This window comes from Manis pentadactyla, chromosome 16 (genome assembly GCF_030020395.1).
Source record: "Manis pentadactyla isolate mManPen7 chromosome 16, mManPen7.hap1, whole genome shotgun sequence".
In the NCBI taxonomy this organism is placed as follows: Eukaryota; Metazoa; Chordata; class Mammalia; order Pholidota; family Manidae; genus Manis; species Manis pentadactyla.
Window position 1 is genome coordinate 61,846,739 of NC_080034.1, and position 20,478 is coordinate 61,867,216.

Below are 20,478 nucleotides of genomic sequence, written 5' to 3' on the forward strand. Positions count from 1 at the left end.
CACCCTAAGGGCCAACGGCCATGACCCTGGCAGGAAGGTGGGTATCCTGACCTTTATCTTATACCGAGCCTCAGAAGTATTAAGCACCAAGGCCAAGGCCACAAAGCCTGTGGGAAGCACAGGCCAAATGGGAGCCCTGTTCACACTCCCGCCCACCATGCTGCTGTTCCTCGTCCCTTGAAAGACTCCTGCAAATGCAGTCCTTCAGCGCCCTTCACTTCAGAGATGACATCCTACACCTGAAACGTCCTGGGCGGCAGAGGTGTGGTGCAAACACCACTTTACGCTGCTTTCTCCACTCTACACACCAGGGTCGCCTTCAGGGCCTCACCAAGAACCACCTGAAAAACCACACAATCAGTGTGGTCTGGTCAACATCCCCAGAGCAGCAGTGAACACAGCAGCCGCTACAGCCACATGCATTCCCACGGACAGCTGCCTTTGCCCCTCATGAAACCTCTCAGGCAGGGCCTCGTATTGTTTTACAAAGGAAGAACTTGGGGCACACAGGGGTACAAGCAAGCTGCTCAAGTTTCCACTGCATACACCTTACTGGAAACTCTTTTGCTTTGAAATTCTTCTCTGGAAATAGAGAGACAACGAATCACCCGTGAAGCAGATGAGCTCATCCAGCCCTGAAAGAACAAAGTGCCAAGTATGTGCAACTCTGCCCTCCTCCTCACGCTGCGGCGGCACCGGCCCTGGCCCGGCAGGCCTGCTGGGCGCCCACTTTCCTGTCTGCACCACCTCAGCTGCAGCGCGCCATCAGACTCCTGTCATCATTCAGTTAGACTCAGAATAGCTGGTTCCTATGAGCCACTCAGAACCCCAAGCCCCTTTTGAGGGAATGCTGCTTAGGCTCACCACCGGTGACAAAGGCTCAAAGCAAAGGGTGGCTCCAGGGAGCCCCAACCCCTTTGGGTGCTCAGAGTTCTCACAGCCTTGGGCCCAGACAGTCCCACTTCCTCCTCTCTCCCCAGTCCTGCCCCGTGCATGCAGGCCATGTTTTGAGGGGATGGACCCCAAAACACAGGGAGCCATTTCCTGCCCCAAGTATTGAGAGGGCTAAGTCACAGACTGTGAGACAGTAAGTAGGGACACAGAGTGGTGGCAGCCACTCTTCTTCGGTGAGGTTCTCTTTCTGGCCAGTATTCGCTCGTATTCCACGTGGCATGCGCAGAGGCGCAGAGAGCCACGGAGCCACGGAGCCCCAGCAGTGCTGTCCGGTCCCACTGACTGACCTGCAAACGGCACTCTTTCTCTCTGTTACCGTGACTCCAGCCCCCCAGATTCAAGTTTAGCTGCACACTCTAGTCACTGGCCACGTCAGCTGAGAGCTGTGCTGAACTCAAAGACAGAAATATCTGCTTCAGGGACATTAAACACTGACCAGATATCTGAGGATATGAGAAATTACTACTGATTTTTTAGTTGTGATAGTATTTTGGCCGTATGCTTTTTTTAAAAAAGTCCTTCTCCTTTACAGATATACAATGAAATATTTATCAGTGAAATGTAATGCCTGGGATTTGTTCTGAAATTATCTGGGACATGGAAGAAATGCAACATGACTGGCCACGGGCTAATAATTCCTGATACTGGGTGATGGGTACATTATACTGTTCTACTTTTGTGTACATTTGAAATGTTCCTTAATACATTTAAAAGAAACAGGTCATTACAAATGGCTAAGAGTGGGCTGATTTTTTGCCTTCCTCCAAGTTTCAATGTCCAAACTACTACTGGCGGCACGTGTGTTTGGAGGGCTCAATTTAGAAAATCTCCAGGAGAGAAGCCCCTACACTGAGTCTCACCGTGGCACAGGCGATGTGAAGGAGCACATCTCCCCAGCAAACCTCCTGGATGACCAGAGCTTCTGGGGAAAAGCTAGAGGGGCTGGGGGCCTGCAGGGGGACACCCAGGCCAGGGCCCAGGAAGGCCCCAAATATGGGATCTCCAGGCAGGCAGAGTGAGCCACCCCAGGGCAGGCTGGGCAGCCAGGCCTACAGCCCCATCTGCTTTGGCACTTTATGAACCAAAGACAGTTCTCTAGTTCTCTCCCTGCTCTCTTCCCCTCTGTCCTGTCCAGGCCCCGAGCCACATGCAGGCAGGAGAGGTGAGGTTTGGGGAACTGTGGGAGGGAGAAGCTGGTCTCTGCCTTCCCTGGAAGATGAGAACACAGGGAGGAGATAAGACGGATTGGGGTGAGTGCGAAGGCAACAGAGCAACACCCAGTGGCCCCACAGGCATTTTCCACCTGAAGTCTATACTAACTCCTTCCTCCCGAATTAATTATTAGAACTGACTACATATATCTTGTGTAGAACATTTGTACAGTGTTTTAAATTATCACCAGTGCTGAGCACTGTCCTAGTTGCTGGGACATCACAACAAATACCCAAGCTCATTTCATCCTAACAAGCTGGGGAGAGATGGCTGGTAAGAATCAGTCGGCGTGTAATCCTGCAATCGGGCACTGGTTCCCAGCTCACCTCTCCCCTGTGACAACAGCAGGGTGCACTTCACCTTGCCGAATGTGGCTCATTCATCAAAGTCAGTTAAAGGAAGGCTCATACAAAAAAATCACATGTTATTTTGTTTAACCTAAGGCATATATAATTTTTCATCATTCTTTGTGGGTTCTGTAATTGTGAATTTGTGAACTTGCTTATATTTGTAAATCCCAGTCAACAGTCACAGCATATTCATGGACATGCACAGAGCAGTGAAAAATTGGAGTTGCCCAACATGCACATTTCCCAGCTGAGGCTGAATGAGGCAACACACTGCCTTCTTATTTCAGCTCATATTATAAACTAATGCAATCTATTTAGTACATTTTCTGCAATCTGTTTAGTGCCATGTTTCTAGCATTTTTGTGCTTTTAGTTGGTGACTTGGCTGTCTAAGATGGCCTCTAAGCATAGTGCTAAAGCGTTGTGTGGTGTTCCTAAGTGTAAGAAGTCTGGGCTGTACCTTCCAGAGGAAATCCAGAGAAAATGTGAAAAGCCAGATGAGTTCATTCAGTCATGAGCTACAGTGCTGTGAGTTTGATGTTTGTGAATCAATAGTATTTATTAATTAAGGTGTCTTCAAATAGAAACACACATAAAACGAGACTATATATTGATTTGCTGACAAAAATGTGATCTGATCAGAGGCTCGCAGGTACCTACCCGTGTTTCCACTAGGAGCAGTGGTTTTGTATTCACTCATTCTGTGTTTGCAGCAATGTTAGAAAGAACATAATTACTGTGAATAACAATAACGGACTGTACAGTCATTCACCAAGGACTTATGTTTGAGGCTAGCTCCAGAGTGAAGGTCCATGCTGTCACTTCTGCACGAATCATGCTCAAAATACAACATCTTTGATTTCCTGCATTAGATTCTTTAAGGTAGAACAAGGACTTAGATTTTCCAAATTTGACTAAAGCAGAATCCTAGACTTATATGATTAGTTCTCTCAATGTTTATAGGTGTCTTGCCCACCCTGAGTTTGACAGCAATTAAAAAAAAATACTCTGCCTAATCTGGACCATAAATGTTGTCTACCCAACTTAGCTTTCACAGAGGCTATTAAAAAAAAAAATCTCACTGATTTAAATAAAATTTAATTAAGTTATAGTAAATGATTCCAAGTATTACTGACATAAACAGGCTGGGAAGAAATACTTGGGGTAGCATATAAATCAACAGTGACAAGGTGAGTAGGTGGGTCTGAGAAGTGGGCTGCAAGCTTTTGTTAAGTTGTGTAATCCTTGTAAGTTGAACATTTTTGAGCATGCATCCATATCTGTTGTTTAACTGAGAAGTGTATGAGGTATGATATGTCTTTGCATGCATGCATAATATGTCAGGTATGTTGTAAAATCCAAACATACATAATATGCCAAGTACGTTATAAAATATAAACACATTTTTAAAGGGTGAGATAAGAAAAGTTGTATTATTATTTTCTTGTACCTAGAGGTCTTTCTGCATACCCTCCACTTCTGAGACTACTGTACTAGTGCAGAGCCTACTGGCCATGCATATTCAGTGTGATGGGTTTTATAAGAGCGAGTAGAGGGTATCTGTTAATGTGGCAATTAGAATTTACTGCCCTTTACCATAGCAATGAATTTTCAGTAACACTGAGTTTTCATTACTTATTTCTACATGTGTAGCTCCTCCTCCTCCATTCTCTCCTCCTAGGACAGAAGTCCACACATAGTGGGTGCTCAACACACACGCACGTGCGCGCACACACACACACACACACACACACACACACACAGCAGAAGGAGCCAGCACCATCTACCAACTGTGACCTTGTGGAAGGCAGCTGTGGAGCAGTGGGGGGATGGGCTCAGGGACGGGAGGCACTGGGAGGCAGTGCACAGAATACGACCTTGGACCATTTACTTCATCTGCATTTCAGCTGCCTGCTCGGTAAAATTTCCCAAACACGCTTGAGATAAGAATCCCCTCCTGACCTTGTTAAAAAACTAGATTCCCAGGTCCTGCTTTAGATCTCCTATAATCACAATAACGAGTGAATGGCCCTTGGAGTCTATATGAACAAGCACCCCAGGTTAGACAAGTTTGGTAAACAAATCACATATATCAAGAATTAAGGGAGACGCCTTTTGCTCTCATGCTGCACGCCTGTGAGAGCTCCTTCCCTTCCTGCTCTCAGCCCAACTTCTTGTTCACCTATGATACAGGAATAACAGGTAACAAGATGCCTGAAAAACTGCAAGGTGCTGCTCAGAATTTAAGCATTATTTTATATTGCCAAGAATGAAAACATCAGGACCAGCCCATTTACTGGCCATTACAGCCAATATGAAAATGCAGGAAAATTTCACAATCGTCTCTACTTATTTCTGTTTAATCTTGAGACTTGGAGAGCAATGCAAGTTCTACCCAGTTGCTCTCTGCCCTGCACCACCTGCTTCCCTGTCACCCCGGCCATCCCTCCAGGGCCCAGGCTCACAAAGAGAGGAGCATACCTCCTTGGCCTGCGCACACACCGAGAGCCTTCTAATAAGGCCAAGAAACACAGCTTCACACCTCTGTTTTCATGGGATTTCAACCAAGGTGCTCCTATTTCACTTCTGAAAAGAATATAATCTCGCAAACAAGCTGCTCAAAAGTGGCAGAGAAAAAAAGTGCTTTGAAACCAGAAGCACAGTGTGAGGCTGCTTAAAAGGAAGAAAAAAACAGCCATGGAAAAGCACTGTCTCTCTCACACTTGGCCCCTGTTGACAGGCCTTAGGTGAAGGCAGTTTGGAAACCATCACCCAGAAACATTTGGATGGGCCTTTGTCAGCAGAAGACACTGGCTGCAACCAGCCCTCCCAAGGCCCCGGGAGAAATGCTTTGCAACTTTGTTTCCAAGCAGCTCTTCAAGGACAATGGAGGTCATTGTAAATCTGTGGGCTGTGCTGCTGGCTGCAGGGCTGCCTGCCGGCACCAATCCTGGGGTACTCCTCACCCCCAGTGTGGGGGATCTCTCAACCCTGCAGGAACGGGTGAACAGCACGACTGTGAACCATTTAGATGGAGTAGAACTGTACTCAGAGTCCCAGGACAGGGGAGCATGGTAGGACAATTTCATTTTGCAAGTGATTTTGATAAGCTTGAGGGTAGTCTTAGGAACTTGAGAGGCTGCTTTCGGACTTTCTGGCAGCAGGACGTGGCCCTATGTTGGAAGCAGAAGGCAACTTTTCCAAATGGAAAAACTAAGATGAATGCATTTGGGGAAAGTATAACTAGCTATCATAGTTAAACGTGCACAGAGAACCCCGTTGACTCTTTTAAAAACAAAACTTTTTTTTCTTTTCAAATCACATACTGAAATAGATTACTGTGGATAAAGTGAAGGTTCCTGTGGCCAGGATTCTTACCTGGCCCTGGTTGGCTAGCTCACTACACACGTGTGGGCAATGCATCGTGATTGACTCTGTATATAAGAGCTCCGCCCAGTGCTCTGGGCCCAACACGGTAGCACGGCTGCAGGAGAGCAGAGGCTGGAGTGGTGGCAGCGCTGAGGACAGAGGCCCAGAGGACGGCTGTGCAGGCAGAGGCCCGGAGGCGGAGACGGGCTTGCTGCATGCAGACTCACTGAGTGGATGGGATTCTAGTGATTGACCTGCCACCTGGAAATAAAGTTGGGTATAACCCTTTCACCCCAAGAACGTTCTACGGTCATTTCTTTGGTCACATTGAATCCATAGTGAGGGAACTTGCCCAGGGCTGAAGCCCATTGGCAAGACAATTACTCCAAGGAAAACAAAATTCACCAGTGGGAAGAACTCTAAAGGACCACTTGGTAAAGCTGAGGTCACCTGTGAACATGGGGATGGATGCTGACAAGGACATGCAGCCTGTCCTAACTTAGAAATGGATGGTCACCTGTATGTGGACTCCCAGTAATGTTGCTCACAGAAATAGTGTTTCTGTGCCCCAAAGCAATTCACCAGAGCCCACAGCACCCAGAAAACACCTGAATTCCAGTATTAGCAAATGCCTCTTTAACAGAGTAAGAAAGTCTAACTTGGGAAGCCAAAGCAGATTTTCACCACTCCCTACTGCCCTTGGCCATGTGTGATGTGCCAGCCCAGGACCTGGGGGTCCTGCCTCCCACAGGGCTGCTCCCTCGTGGTGGTCTCTGTGACAGTGCAGGGGCTTGACCAGTTCTATCAGGGTGGGTGAGAAGGGAGGGGCTGTGGTTTGGGGCACAAAGAGTTGGGGGTGCTTGAACAGCAGAGGGCAAAGCAGCTGCCTGTAGCTTATCTCCTTTCTCCCTGCAACCCCCTTAGCACCGGTGGTGATGGCGCTGACAGGGTATGCGTAGCTGCCAAGCACAGCTCGGAGGGCTAGGGGAGGGGTCTCCAGGGAGGGAGATGCCCCCAGCAGTGTGCAGGGGGCTGAGCCAAGTTTCCAGTGTGACCCCTAGTATGCAAGGGAAGAGATGGCAGGACTGGGGGCTGCCAACTCCAGGGACCGCAGGAAGGCCCCACGATCACAGGGAGCCGAACTTAAACTTTACCCACAGCCCTTCCTGTCCCTTCTTCACAAGTCAAACAAATGGGCACACAAGCTCTGGCCTTCACATTGGCCAGGCTGGGTAGAGCACACTGCTGACGTGGTCAGAGGAGTCTGGCTCCCATGAGAGCGCCGAACTGCGCGGGTCCGGAAGCCACAGAGACCCAAGCTCGCCGGCCACAGCTCGGCCTCTGCCTCCAGCTGCCCAGGCAGAAGGGACAGCACGGCAAGGGCTGGAACCAAATAGCTCTGGGAGGGCAAGGAAATACTCCCCCGTCTCGGCTGAGGATTTGTCCCTTCAGTTCTCAGAGGACTTTAATGTACATGAATGATGCTCTTGTTCTTACCCAGATCCATGACTAGTCTCAAAGAAACAAGAGTTAAAATTGAGGACTGACACGTAGCACAGTGTGCCTAACGGGGCAGGGCACCACCGTTTCTTCTTTTACATCACATGCCCTTGGAAGAAGACACTACGTCCTTCTTTTTTATTTATGTTTTTAAAGAATATGACATAATTCTGGGCTGGGGCAGACATGTGGTGTGATAAATGCACTATTATGGTACGGGTATTCTATAGAGGGGTTAAAGGTACAAGCAGCAACCCCTAACAGCCATTTATCGGGAATAACTCTCACCATTAAAGTCATGAGGCCTGAAGTAAGGAATGTGTAACCACTAACCAGAGCAGGCTTCCCAAATAACCTTCCTGGAGCACCTAAAATGTGACGGCAGCATGTATATACAATGAAGATTAAGAGTCAAGCCAAGATAAATTCAGAGGCAAATTTATCAGCAATGGAATTTGCAAAAATGGAAAACAAGGCCACGAAAAGGCTTTTTTTTAAAAAAATCTGTGGCCAAACAATTTTGGGATTAGCTCTTCCCAGTGCTTGTTACAGGAATATTGTGATCACCTGGAGACCTTAACTCTCCAGAACAAGACACAAACCCTGAAGTCAACTGAAGAGCTTACGAGCAGTCCAAAGAGACACCTGCCCCCAACTTGGGGGCCTCCTGAGGGGCCTTACTGTCACTTCATTCTATCCAGTCTACCACTGAGGCAGGTAAGGGACAGTCAGATGGCCCCCATCGCAAGGGTTTAAACCAAGTTTGTTTTTTGACCATGCTAAACGTATTTTCCAAAGACTGCTTTGACAAACTGTATACATCAGGAAATGCATTTCTTTAGAATCTCAGGTTTCCCCAACATTCTAAGGAAAATGATGTGTGGTTCTGTTATTTAAGCATATCAAGTCCCTTCAGGCTTCTAACTGTCTGTCCTTTCAACACAGTGGGATGACACAATTTGGTAGGTGGGACTCAAAGCAAATTTAAATAGCCATTCAGTTCCCCAATCTTTACAAAAGCAAAACGAGATGAAAGCAGCTCTTTATAACAACAAAGACTTAAAGGACAAACTGCCTTTATGGGCTCTGTCAAGTAATCAGTCCCTGGGAGAAGCCCGGCACATGACTCCCAGTTTCGTTGGAACGGGTTACCCAATGGGTGGCACACATACCACTCTGCAAGTGTTGTGAGGTTCAACATCTGAAAAAGGACCCACATTCTGGGTCACAGTATCAGAAGGGAAGGCTCGCTGAGGGCCACAGTCTGAGCAGTGTGTGTCGCCTCCTTCACCCTCACGAAGGCCTCAAATCCACTTTCTAGACGGGCAAACAGCCTCAGCTCGCCTGGGGCCGCAGCGTGTCAGGCAGCAGGTTGGGATGGAGCCGCCGGCTTAATTCCGCGCTGCTGCACTGCTCCGAGGTCTGTTCAGAGGACAGTTATTTGCCCCAACAACTTCTGCAAACCCATGTCACATTCTTAATGCCCGGACACTGGACAGCGGCTCAACCGGGCGCCTTTCCTGCTACTAACGCTCCCTGAGCAGCCAGCTGGCAGCCTCTCTCACCAGAACCTGTGAATACCTTGCTCAGAAAGCTGCAGCTCACCCCGGCTACTTCCTTGAGATACTGAATTTCTAGCTCATTATAGTGTTTTAATCCAGAGACTGACATTCCTTTTTTAAAGGGATTTCATGCTTCATTTTTCCTGCTCTGTCTCCAGAGGCAAGAAGGGTAACTGCAAACAACCTCTCCTCAGAGCCCCACCCGGTTCAGACATTCCTCTCCCCTGTGCCCACCCTCCCTCCCTCCCTGCCATCCCAGCCACCAGCCAGAGAACTGACATCCAACAGCTGCACTAATCTCTCCCAGTTGCCGGGAGCAACAGGGACGGCCCTGTGACAGGGCGTGGAGAGGCGGTGGAGGCAGCCTGCCCTCCCCACGCCCAGGGCTGTTCCACCACCCCAGCAAGCGAGAGATGGGCTTGGTCTGAGGGGCTCCCCACTGGGCCGGCTGGGGTGAGCCCGGAGGCTGGGGGCCTCACTGCTGTGCACGGCCTGTTCTATGAGCCCCCTGCCAGGCCGGGTGGGGGGGGTCCATCCTGACAGAGGCACCTCCAACTTCCAGGCCGACCAGGAGGAGGTGACCCTCTCCACCCTCCGCCCCAGCATCATTTTAAATCTGCCTCCACCTGGCCACGCCGTGGGACTCTTAAACACAAGGCCCTGACAATATTTTGTTATACCCTTTCTGGTTTTAGGATGGCCTTGAACAAGTGTGGGTCCATGCCACGGGAATTAATGCAGGGTCTCTCTGAAGGTGATGGGGTGTGCACACTGAAAGGAGGCAAATACTCCTTGGAACACTCGAGAATCCAGAAGGTTCTGGCACCACTCTCCACACCAAGTTAAGGGGTGGTCCCCAGCCGCCTCCCATCTGTAGCAGCCCCTCCCCACCCTCACGGGGGTGGGGTTGGGGGGCTAGGGGTCAGTTGTGGGTCAGAGCTCACTCGGGTTCCCCAGTACTAATCCCTGTCAGATTTCAGGGCACCACGTTATAATTTCTCTCAATTTCATCACACTGAGGAGGGCCTCAACCTGGAGGAGACGATACAGCACCACAGCCAATGGGAAATGTCAAGGGAAGCCTTCCACGGACCAGCCGGGCTCCCTCTGCCTGCACAGCAAGCAGCCCTGCCCCTTACTTGCTTTCTGACTGGCCTGGGAGGCCTGTCTCCAACCACAGTCGAGTCTGGCCAAGTGCCTGGTACACAAAGCGCCCGGATCACCTGCTGGATACATTTTAACTAAATAATCTAAAAGTTATTTACTACCTGATCTCCTTTAATCAAGAAATCATTTTGCCAAATTCTGCTCTCAGCAGCAGACCCGGAGCCATGGTGACAGGCCAGCTGTCACCCCTCCCAGCCCAGCCCTCGTCAGCCTGGACAAGTCACTCAGACACAAGCCAGGGGCCTCCGCAGCACAGCCGCGGCCCTGGCGCCCTCCCCGCTGCGGGCGGGCTCGTCCTAGACCCGCACCTGCTGGGGAGGCTGCCGTGCACTTGAAACGTTCAGATGGAGATGGACTGTGGCTGTACCACACACACGGGATTGCAAACCCCTTGTATATAAACAGGAATGTAAAAACTATCATTGGCAATTTTTATACTGATTATATGTTGACACTGTATTTTGGATACAATGGTATAATGAACAAAAGTGTGACCAATTTTGCAGTTTCCTTTTACTTTCTAAAATGTGGCTATGAGAAAATCTAAAATGACACAAGCAGCTCATATCTTAGTTGTATCGGTTGGTGCTAACCTGACTTCCCTCCCAGCTAACTTGGTTCATGGCAGTGTATGGACAGTTCGTCTGTTCTATTCTTATAACCAAGCACGACATTCAACACCCCGAGACATCCTCACTCAGGGAAGTCCTCTTTGCATCCACCTGCTCACTGGCTACTCTGCCCGTCACTTCTGATTCCAAATGCTAGCTCCCAGTAAGCCCTGAGCTTGTCCTTGTGTGGGAAGCTGTACAGAGGGGCTGATTTACTGCTGGTCATGTCAGGGCACGAGTGACACCCAGCACTAAGAGCTAGAGTCGCTACAAGCAGCTTTGTATCTTCCTTTTGCTCTATGCTAAGACTTGGTTAATTTGAAACACAGGTCAATGGAGGAGAATGGCCTTCACAGTGTTTACACGTATTTGGATTTCAAGGCTTTTTATTAAGGAACAGTGGGCACCTTGCCAGCATTGGGGTGAGGGGTAGGGGGGCAGGAGAGAGACATGCCAACAGCTGTTTTGAGTTTTAAACTTTCTGTCTAAGCTGGTAGCATTACACTGTGGTTCTGCTGCCTCTGGGGTTTGCAAATGAAGTGGGTGTCTATTTTAGCTCTGGGTTAACAAGCAGTCTCCCACCAGCTACTGTCACAGTTCACTGCCTGGCTAGGCCCTGCTGGCTCATGCCTGCCCCCATGACCTCCTCTGATAGCAGACTATTATGTGGAATGGTTAGAGCAGAGAGGAGAAAAGGGAAATTAACTATGTTCCGTAATCAACTCCTTTTGGTTTCCAGACACGAGCCCCACTCCCCAAAGCAACAGCCACTAGACAGGAGGTGGCCAGCTCAGCCCCCACAATGGGTGTGCTGTGGAAGCAGGGTCGAGGGGCTCCCCTGGGTGGAAGGCTGCGGACAGGCTCAGTCTCAGGCTACAAAGCTTCTCCAGCCACCCCCTCCCGACAGAGGGTGTCACTACTGAGCAGGCAAGGAGAAGAGGCAGGACTTGGGCTCAGCTTCAAGGCCTGTCTGCCCACTGGCCTTGGAGTCGCCGTGAGTGGATTACACACCACACCTTGCAGGTTGGGGCAACCAGTGTCCGATGCAATCCCATCTCCATCCTCTCTGAGTAGCATGCCTGCCTGCCTCTGGAGAGGTGCATGCCCAGAGGGCCCTTCTCTAGGCCAGTATTTAAGGGGGACACTCATCTTCCTGGTCTCTGCTGCTATACACTGTGCTGTGAAGGTTCTGGCTGCCAGAAGTCTCTCATGAGAATCCCATTATTTTCCTCCAGGAAAGAATCATCTAGAAGGGGGCGAATGGGTCGTTCCTATGATGCTGTCTGATCAGAGATTAAAGCATGATGTGGAGCAAAGCACACAGAGCCCAGAGAGGCAGGTGCGTCCGCTCTACAGAGTGGGGTCAGATGCTACTTGCCAGGACCACTAGGCCAGAATTGGGGTCCCATGTGCTATTCCTGCCTGTGCCCATGCCTGTCCACGTGAGGCTCCTCTGATAACTTCACCTTCATTTGCTGAGGTGCTCAGTCTAGAAAGCCATTTCCTTATTCACGGTGCACCACAAGCCCACTTCCTCGGGATGCTGTGGACATTAATGAAGCCATGAAGTCGAAGTTCCTGAATGTCTCAGAATTTCAGAATTACAGGGCCCCCAAAAGGAAGAGCCAAGAGTTTTTTCTTGGTAGACAGAATGGTTAAGAGACTGAACTGCAGAATTTAAGGCCGGAAAGGGAACACAGGGATTGTCTGGTCCAGCTTTTCTTGAGGTCAAGATGCAGCTGGCCCAGCTCCCATGTGAGCCCGGACAGCATCCTAAAATCCTGACCACCAGCCCATGCCTGTTCCTACGCTCAATTCCCGAGCTGGGGAAGTTATGTTAAGACATTTTATAGCACTTCATTTATTGCTCAGCAGTTTAAACTCTTCATAAAGTCTATTTTTTCCCCTAATGGAAAAACATCAAGCTAATGTGATTGAGAGTAATGCTATCTGGCATGGCTTTAAGTTACCATACAATCAGGCTTTTCCCCCAACACAGAGTCTTTCGCTTGCTCAGACCTCTTCACTCCTAAGTCACAACCAAGCACGTGTCCCGAGGAAGGAAATCTGGCCCATATGTCTGTGAGTCAGACATGCCCAGATTTCCATGCTCCCGGGACGTCTTCCGAGACCCCGAGCCGCAGTCCCGCCTGCACCCGACTCTGTTCTGGGCCAGCCGGCAGGTGTACCTTGCAGGAGAGCTATTTTCAAAGTCTGGCAACTCCACCAGAGGCCCCCCTCCAAGGCACCTTGTTCTTTTCAATGTGAAAAATGACAGAGGTAGCATTTTAAAAGGGGTCATTCTGCAGGAAAATGTTCCAAGCCTAACTGTTCATGAAGAACACAGCACTTTCTACCTGATGAAAAACTTCTCAGAGAAGGTAGAGAAGGAAAGCTGAGTCCCCGCCCCAAATTCTGCTGGAAAATCCTATTACCACCCATGTTTTGCTTGACAGGCTGAGGGTCAGGAAAACTGAAACCAGCGAAGACTTAAAATTGTGTCTGGACCAGCAGGACAATCACCTTTCACTGTGTCCCTGCGTCACTGTGACAGGCCTCGCTTTGGCAGGAGGGTCTTGCACGAAGTACAAGTCTGTCTGACCCCCAGTGCTTTCTTAGGTCTCTGCTACCTGTCCAGTGCAAACACTCCCGAGCCCCTGACATGCCCTTCCTCTCCTTTCCCCATAACAGGCACAGCTAACAGTCATTTGAGCTGCAATGCCTTTTGTGAAGGGAATGTATCTGCTGCCCCAAAGCCCTGGGATCAGGTTGGGGGTGGGGGCCTCATGGTGACGGCTCCAGAGGCCTTATCAGGAGCGAAGGAAGCACTGCGAACCTTGGCGAACACATCCTGTGCCCATAGCTACCTCTACTTTCTCTCTGACCCTTCCCAGCCCGACCTGTGCACAGCGCATGCCTTTGCTGATTGCCGTCCTGTGTTCACACCCAAGTCACACCATTGTAGCCCAGTTTGGAGTAATGGGAAATAAGGATAGGTCATAATCAGAAGAAACAGGAAGGAAAAAGAGCTTTCCAGTATCTTGCCCCGCTCTCCTACCTTAGTGGGTTATCTGAGTGGGTCTCCATGTGGGTCTCCAGTCCATACTTGCAAACAAACTCCTTGAAACATACCGGGCAGTGGAATACTTCGTCAGCCTTTTTGTCCAAGTCACCCGACTGCGCATCTTCTATCATCTTAGGGAAAAGGAAAAAAAAGAGAATTCATGAGGAGGCCTCCACACGGGAGTGCCTCGGAAGAGAAGCCAGTGCTAAATCCAGAGACCACCCCCAAGGAAAGGATGCCTCTCTCTCAGGTATCAAGGATGCTACTGACCAGTCCTTTCTTCACACCACAAATGCTCACTGAATGCTACCATCCATCTGTCCATCCACCCAGCCACCCATTCGCCCACTCCCAACCCACTCATCTGTTCACATACTTATGGAGCACCTACTATCTAACAGACACTGGGAATACAAGAGTGAGGACAAGAGCCCCAACACTCAGGCGCTTCTATTCCAGCTGGATAAACAAAAGCCAGCAGGGCAACGGTGAAATGAGCTCTCCATTTCACCCGGGGGCTCAGAGAGGAGGCCCCACACACCAAGCACATGTGGGTGTTCCCTTCTGCAGACACCTTACAAACAGTGCGGGGAAACACAGCTAAAGCTCGGGGTGGACGCCAGCCAGGTCCCTGAACTGTGAACATAAAGACACGAGGAGTTCTGCCAGCAGCCCCGTGGTTAGGCACGTCTGTGCTGGGAGCAGAGAGACCTTTTTAGCAGGTGCTGGGTCTTCTTTCTCCGACTCGGCATCATGACTCAGTTTCCTTTTGGAGGAGAACCTCCTGCGCTTCAGTGGGGACGGAGGGGCTGAGGTTGTAGCACTGTTAGGGTCCTTCTCATGAATCTTCATATGTCTGGAAAGAGCACACACACACACGATGTGACTTGGCAAAAAGCTGAACTGGTCTTATCTTTTCACTTTTTTACATTTTATACTTAGGCATTGGCACTTAAGTTTTAATGAAAGCGAAAGGGTATAATTTACAGCAACTTCTTTTTAAAGCCTTGTAACCCCCTTGAGTCCTCTAGAGCTCCTGCAGTGCACCCAGAATGTTGCCAAGTGCCTGCTGCCCATTGGAGGACATGCTTGAGCCTCATGGGCACTGATGAGTTGAATCTGGTGGCCTGTCCTACTTAGACAAAACATACCACTTTAGAACATGCAGTCCTGCAAAGACTTTCCAGACCCCTCTAGTTCATACACCAAGTAACGGCTCTGTATCTGCCCCCAGAAACCCCACCCCAACCTGCCAGTGGTATGCATTCTCTCTCAGCTGCAGGGTCGCATCTGACAAGTGCTGGCAGAGCTATTGCCTGGAAACCCGAAAGCCTCTCCATGCTGGGCGTGTATAACATGCACATGATCATGTCAGAGTAGCTGGGACAATGGAGTAAGTTACATGTTGCAGCGCTGACATGTGCAGGGCCAGGAATTCACATGTACAAAAGCATTACATATATAGTATGTACATGTCTGTTCCAAAAAAGAGTTTTGTTGACTGATCTAACTGACCTCACTTCATCAAGTTCTAACACAAACATTGTTAACAACAAAATCCCCAGACCTGTAGGAAGGAAGAAAGACGTTGCAAAAAAGATAGTCGGCCTCCATTTCCTTTCGTTGTGACATAAAAGGCTGAGTTTTCCTAATGACAGTCATCCTCACCATTGTCATTGCTGACTCGGGTTAAACTATGCCGATGCAGGACTGTATTTTCATACACAACTCCTTTATGGTATTGTATTACCTTAGAGAAGATTTTAGCCAAGGGGGAGGATAGTAAAGCTTTCATAAACTATCCTGTCATACTTCTTTGGAAGTTGATTCAGCTCAGCTCAGCTCGCTTTTTGCTGCCTGGTCTTTGGAGGGGGCAGGCTGAGGATGGAAGTGCAAAGTGGCTCGTGAACCACAAGCGGCCACAGTTTGGGCTCTAGACTGATTCACTGAGATGGCAGAGGTAACACCTTCCCCTCATGTGACCTCTGACCTGCCACACCTGTCAGAGGGTGTGGAGGTGAGATGCCGGACTTTCCTTATTCTGGTTCTACAGACATAGTCTAGAAGGTCGGGGAAGTCCTCATGTTTGCCCAGGCCAGACTCTCCCCTGCCCACCAGTCCACCAGCAGGTCGATGTGGCCTAACCTTTGAGGAAATAAATGGGCCTCAGGGAAGAGGCTCAGGCCACACCTCTCTTCTAAGAGGGGGAATCTGCTGTGGAGCAGAAAGACCTAGTGAGAGGAACGGGGAAGAATCACATTCAGCCACCGTGCCCATGTCCATGCAGTTCCTTGCTTACATTATTAGGAAAGGACGCTTTATTACTAGTTCTTGGTCTCCTAAAGCTTTGGGAAAGATAAAGGGAACAGACAGCCTTAATTCTAAGAACCCCCTCTATTTTAAGGTGCCTGGGATTTAAGGAGACCATCACTTAATATCGGTGTTTGGAGGGAGAAAAAAGGCTACCAGTTTCTTTTGACATTTATTCTGTGGCACATTCCAATTTCAGAAATGTAAAAAAAAATTCTTTTAAGCATCTAAGAATTGAAGTCTAAAAACACCAAGTGACATACATTAGTGCCTAAATCCACCCTTCCAATAAATCACCCAAAATTAATTTTAAAAAAATCAATAACCTTTCCTATAGCCAATAGGTTCCCTGTTAGACCACGAGGCTACAGTACCCGTGGGTATCTTAGACACGATGATGCTTAATTATCTGGCTCTTGGGATTTACGATGGCAGCTGTTTGCACAGAGCAAAGCAGAGCAGAGGAGGAACGGACTGAGCACTCCGTGAGGGTCCGATGGGGACTTCCCGGGGGCTTATTTCCAGGGGGCAGAGAGGCTGCCTGCCCAGTGTGGGGGCTGATGCTAGGGCCCCAGGGCCTCTCATCTAGGACGGACTCCAGAGTCCACGAGTCCGAAGGTTCAGTCTTTGGATCTGTGTTCAGGATCAGGGGCTAGAATCTTCAACCTGAACCTGGACATTGCCTCCTGGAGTGACTGTGGCCACCGTCTAGCAGTTGGTACCAAACCCTAACCAAATTTCCCTGGGAAAATGAAGGGCCCACAGGTCAGGCAGAGAACCTCTCCTACCTCTAGTCCTACCTCCCTGTAATTCTGAAAAACTGGGGTTGCCTTTGAACTGCGTCACTGCTAAAGGCAGGGAGAGGCGGCCAGATCAAAGCAGTCTCCAAGGATTTGCGCCAAATGAGCCTGTGAACACATCAACCCACTCCAGTTCTCCGACTGAGCCTGGCTGGAGCGTCAGGTCCAAGCCTCAGGCAGTGCTCCTTCTGGAACACTGGTCGTTGGCTGAGACACAGGGAGTTCCCAGCCTCTCCTTTCAGCTACATGGAGGCCAACAGCTGCAGGCTTGTTTAAGAACTCAATTCAGTCAATAACTGAGCTGCCAGGGTCTGGTTGCTCCAGCCATTTCTGAGGTTGAATGTGATCTATAGTTAAAGATTCTCCCCACCCTGACCCTTTCTCTTCCCTGCCCTCTGACTGCAGAACTGGCAACATTAGCTGTCCACTTCCTCCCAGAGGCTCCCAGGACGGGGGGCGCACCCGCATGATGAGCCGTGATGGCATGGCCAAAGCAGAGAGGGCTGCTGGACAGGAGACAATCCTGCTTCTCTTCTTTAGAAGGTTTGGGTTTGTTTTTCTCCCAGGTTTTATTTCAAGGACTAATGCATCTAATTTCCATGTATACACTGAGAATCAATAAATTACACCGAGCCTCAGAACTGGAAGGGGACTAAGATGCCATCCATCCTCCCACTCGGCACAGAAAGTCCCTCTGCACAGCATGCTGGAGAGATCACCATTTAGTTCTGCTTGAATACTTCCAGCTACGGGGACTTCTCCATTTTCAACAGTGCTAACTGTTACGGCCATTTCCCAGTGCTGACTCAACAATTCAGTCCTTCCTTTAAATGTCTATCTGTCCTCTGGGGCGATACCATCGCCTACATTCTCTCCTAGACGGCAGCTCCTCAAATAGTTCAAGATGACTGTTGCATTTCTGCGAAGTTTCTCTTCTCAAAACCGAACAACTCCAGCTGAGGGATCAGCCAGACCCTGCAAGCTCTGCTTTTAAACCTGCTGAATCACTGCACTACTGATCTGCAGAGTCCCTTCAGTTTGCAAACATCCCTTCTGAAATGTTGGAACACCAGTGTGGATGTGGTCAGAAGATGAAGGGCAAAGAGCTGGGATGAGCACGTACAGAGGGTGAGTAACTGGAAATGGGGTTCCTGTGCAGGTGAACAGCGACGTCACACCCTCTCTTCCTACAAAGATTCTCCAGGATTTCTTCATTCAAACTGCCAGCTGTTAGCATCTGCACTTGAGCAGTTAGCATCTTTTCACTTTCCAGATTGGCAAGGATGGAAATGTGCAATGTTTGGACAGCAGAGAAAACCAGTTCCTCACACATGGCTGGTGGGAGTGAAAGACCAGTAATGATCTTTCTGCAAAGTGGTTAAGCAATGGGGGTCAGCATTTTAGATACATATGCCCTTTATTCCAGTAATTCCACTTCTAGAAGTTTGTCTCAAAGACTAATAAGTGGACAAAGGTACACAGTCTGTGCACAAGGACTGAGGTATCATAACTCACAGACAGATAATACACTGCAAAACCATGAATAACCACAGGATTTTTAACTGGCTGATCTTTATATTTTAACCTGGCTATTTCGATTTCCCTCTTGCTCTCCTAAGTCCACTCTCTACACAGCAGCCAAAGTGGGCTTCTAAACCATGGACCATATCATGTCACTCCACTCCCCTACGTAAAGGCCTCTGACGGTCCCACTCTTGGAACTAAATCTGGCCCCTGCCCATTTCTGGAGTCTGGTTTGTTAGCACCCCACCCTGATCCCAAGGCCCTCTCAGACACACTAGCTCTCTCTGGATTCCTCAAGCTCCTGTACCTCCTCCAGCCGGCGGGCTCCCTTGCTGCTCCTTCTGCCGGCACTGCTCCACCCGCCTTGGGCTGGCTCCTGCCACCAGGTTTCATGCAAGCACCACTCCCCCCTCAGAGGCTCTCAAGCCTATACCCATTTTTACTTTGCTTGCACATACCAGCACCTGAAAATTAACTTGTTTGACTGTCTCCTTAGTCTCAATTGAAATAAAGTTTCATTATACCTGTGTCTCCCCTGTTCTCTGTACTAGCCCCTGTGGCACACAGTAGGTGGTCAATACATATCTGCCAAATGGCTGAATGGATGAATAAGCATATATATGTTAAATGAAGTATATGCAGAAAATCGGTTACACTTGCAGGATCTCTACAACACGTGTCCTCAGGTTTCAAGGCACTCTATATACTCTACCGCACTAGGATTTAATGTGAGCAAACCTGGTAAGACATTGTACAGTAGCTAGTGCTATAATGAAGGGATTTGAATGAAAAACACCCCAAAAATGAACACCGGGAACACATGCAAATATTTTCCTTTATTGGCATGAATCTGTGTTTATGCATACAAAATTCCACACACATTCACAGGACAGAGAAGTTAATGTAAAGTCAAAGTAAGCTTCTGTTCATGCCATTCTAGAATGTTCTTTTGGAGGCATATCACTTCAGTAGTAGAAATCCTGCCACACTGTGGTCTAAGGAAGGAATTTTAACAGAATTTTGTCAGGAGGTCCAGTGAAACCTTCCATTCATAATGCCCAGGGGGGCTTTTACAGTAATGAACTGAAACAAGTATTGCAGATGTTTTTTAAACACACAAAAAATCTAAATCTGAGTACCTCTTTAGCTCTGATAGATGCTTACTTTGAATTCAACTCAAAGTGTCTCTTCTGTAAGTGTAATCGCTCATTTTCTAAAATGTGAAAAGCTCCAACTCAGCTAGCGTAGCCTTCAGTAAGAATTCCGAATGTATCAGAGCCAAAACAAGTGCGCCACACAAGAGCTGAACACTCACTAGTAACTCAAAGGAGAGAGACCAGTTCCTAAAGCACACCCCTCCTTTTCTCCCTGAACTTCTTCATGTCAACTTCAAATGCAGGAACATTCTGCTGCCTTCTTCTTAGGTAAGAAAGTCTATAGATTTGGAAATGGAGGTAAACTCTCACAAGCAAGCACGAATCTGGGGAGATAAAGCCAATCTGGGTGCGAAGATGGAGTAGTAGATAGAGAGACCTTGAGATGGCAATGAAGTCTTAGGCGGAAGGAGCACTAAGACATTTCAGACACTACATGCTGGTCCTACCATCTGCCAACCGTGGAGACCACAAGTGACTCAGGCTACCGCCATTTCAGTCTCCACACCTGTAAAATGGGGAGAATACTGCCAGCTTCCCAGAGCACTGCATTTCGAACTGTGGTCTTCCAACCAACACCATCCAGGAGCCCGTTACAAATGCAGATTCTCAGGCCTGGTCCCAGACCTGCAGACTGAGAGCCTCTGGGTACCACAAGCCCTCCAGGTGACACCCATGCCCACTCAAGCGTGAGGACCACTGGATCGCAGTCTTCAACACTTTGTACTGTACACAGGTTTGGTGAACTACCTGACTAGGATGCTACCGTTTCTGGGATATGAGCCCCACACTTCTCCCAGGCTCATACCACAGTATGCCAGCAGCCCCGGCACAAGTTTTGCCGTAACAGAAAAAAGTTGGGAAACAGAACATTCTTAAAATGATTTTTGGGGTAAAATCCT

General features: G+C 48.9%; 1 protein-coding gene across 13 annotated transcripts in view; it reads right to left on the reverse strand.

The window, feature by feature from the left end:
- The window catches only part of RREB1 (ras responsive element binding protein 1), a 136,819-nt gene that overhangs the window by 28,459 nt on the left and 87,882 nt on the right, over window positions 1-20,478 (reverse strand). For all 13 annotated transcript variants that reach the window (XM_036921364.2, XM_036921450.2, XM_036921410.2 and 10 more), the window contains 2 exons: window positions 14,500-14,644; window positions 13,783-13,919 (listed from right to left, as the gene is read on the reverse strand). In XM_036921364.2, the coding sequence (XP_036777259.2) occupies window positions 13,783-13,919; window positions 14,500-14,644 (282 nt within the window). The remainder of the gene's footprint in view (window positions 1-13,782; window positions 13,920-14,499; window positions 14,645-20,478) is intronic.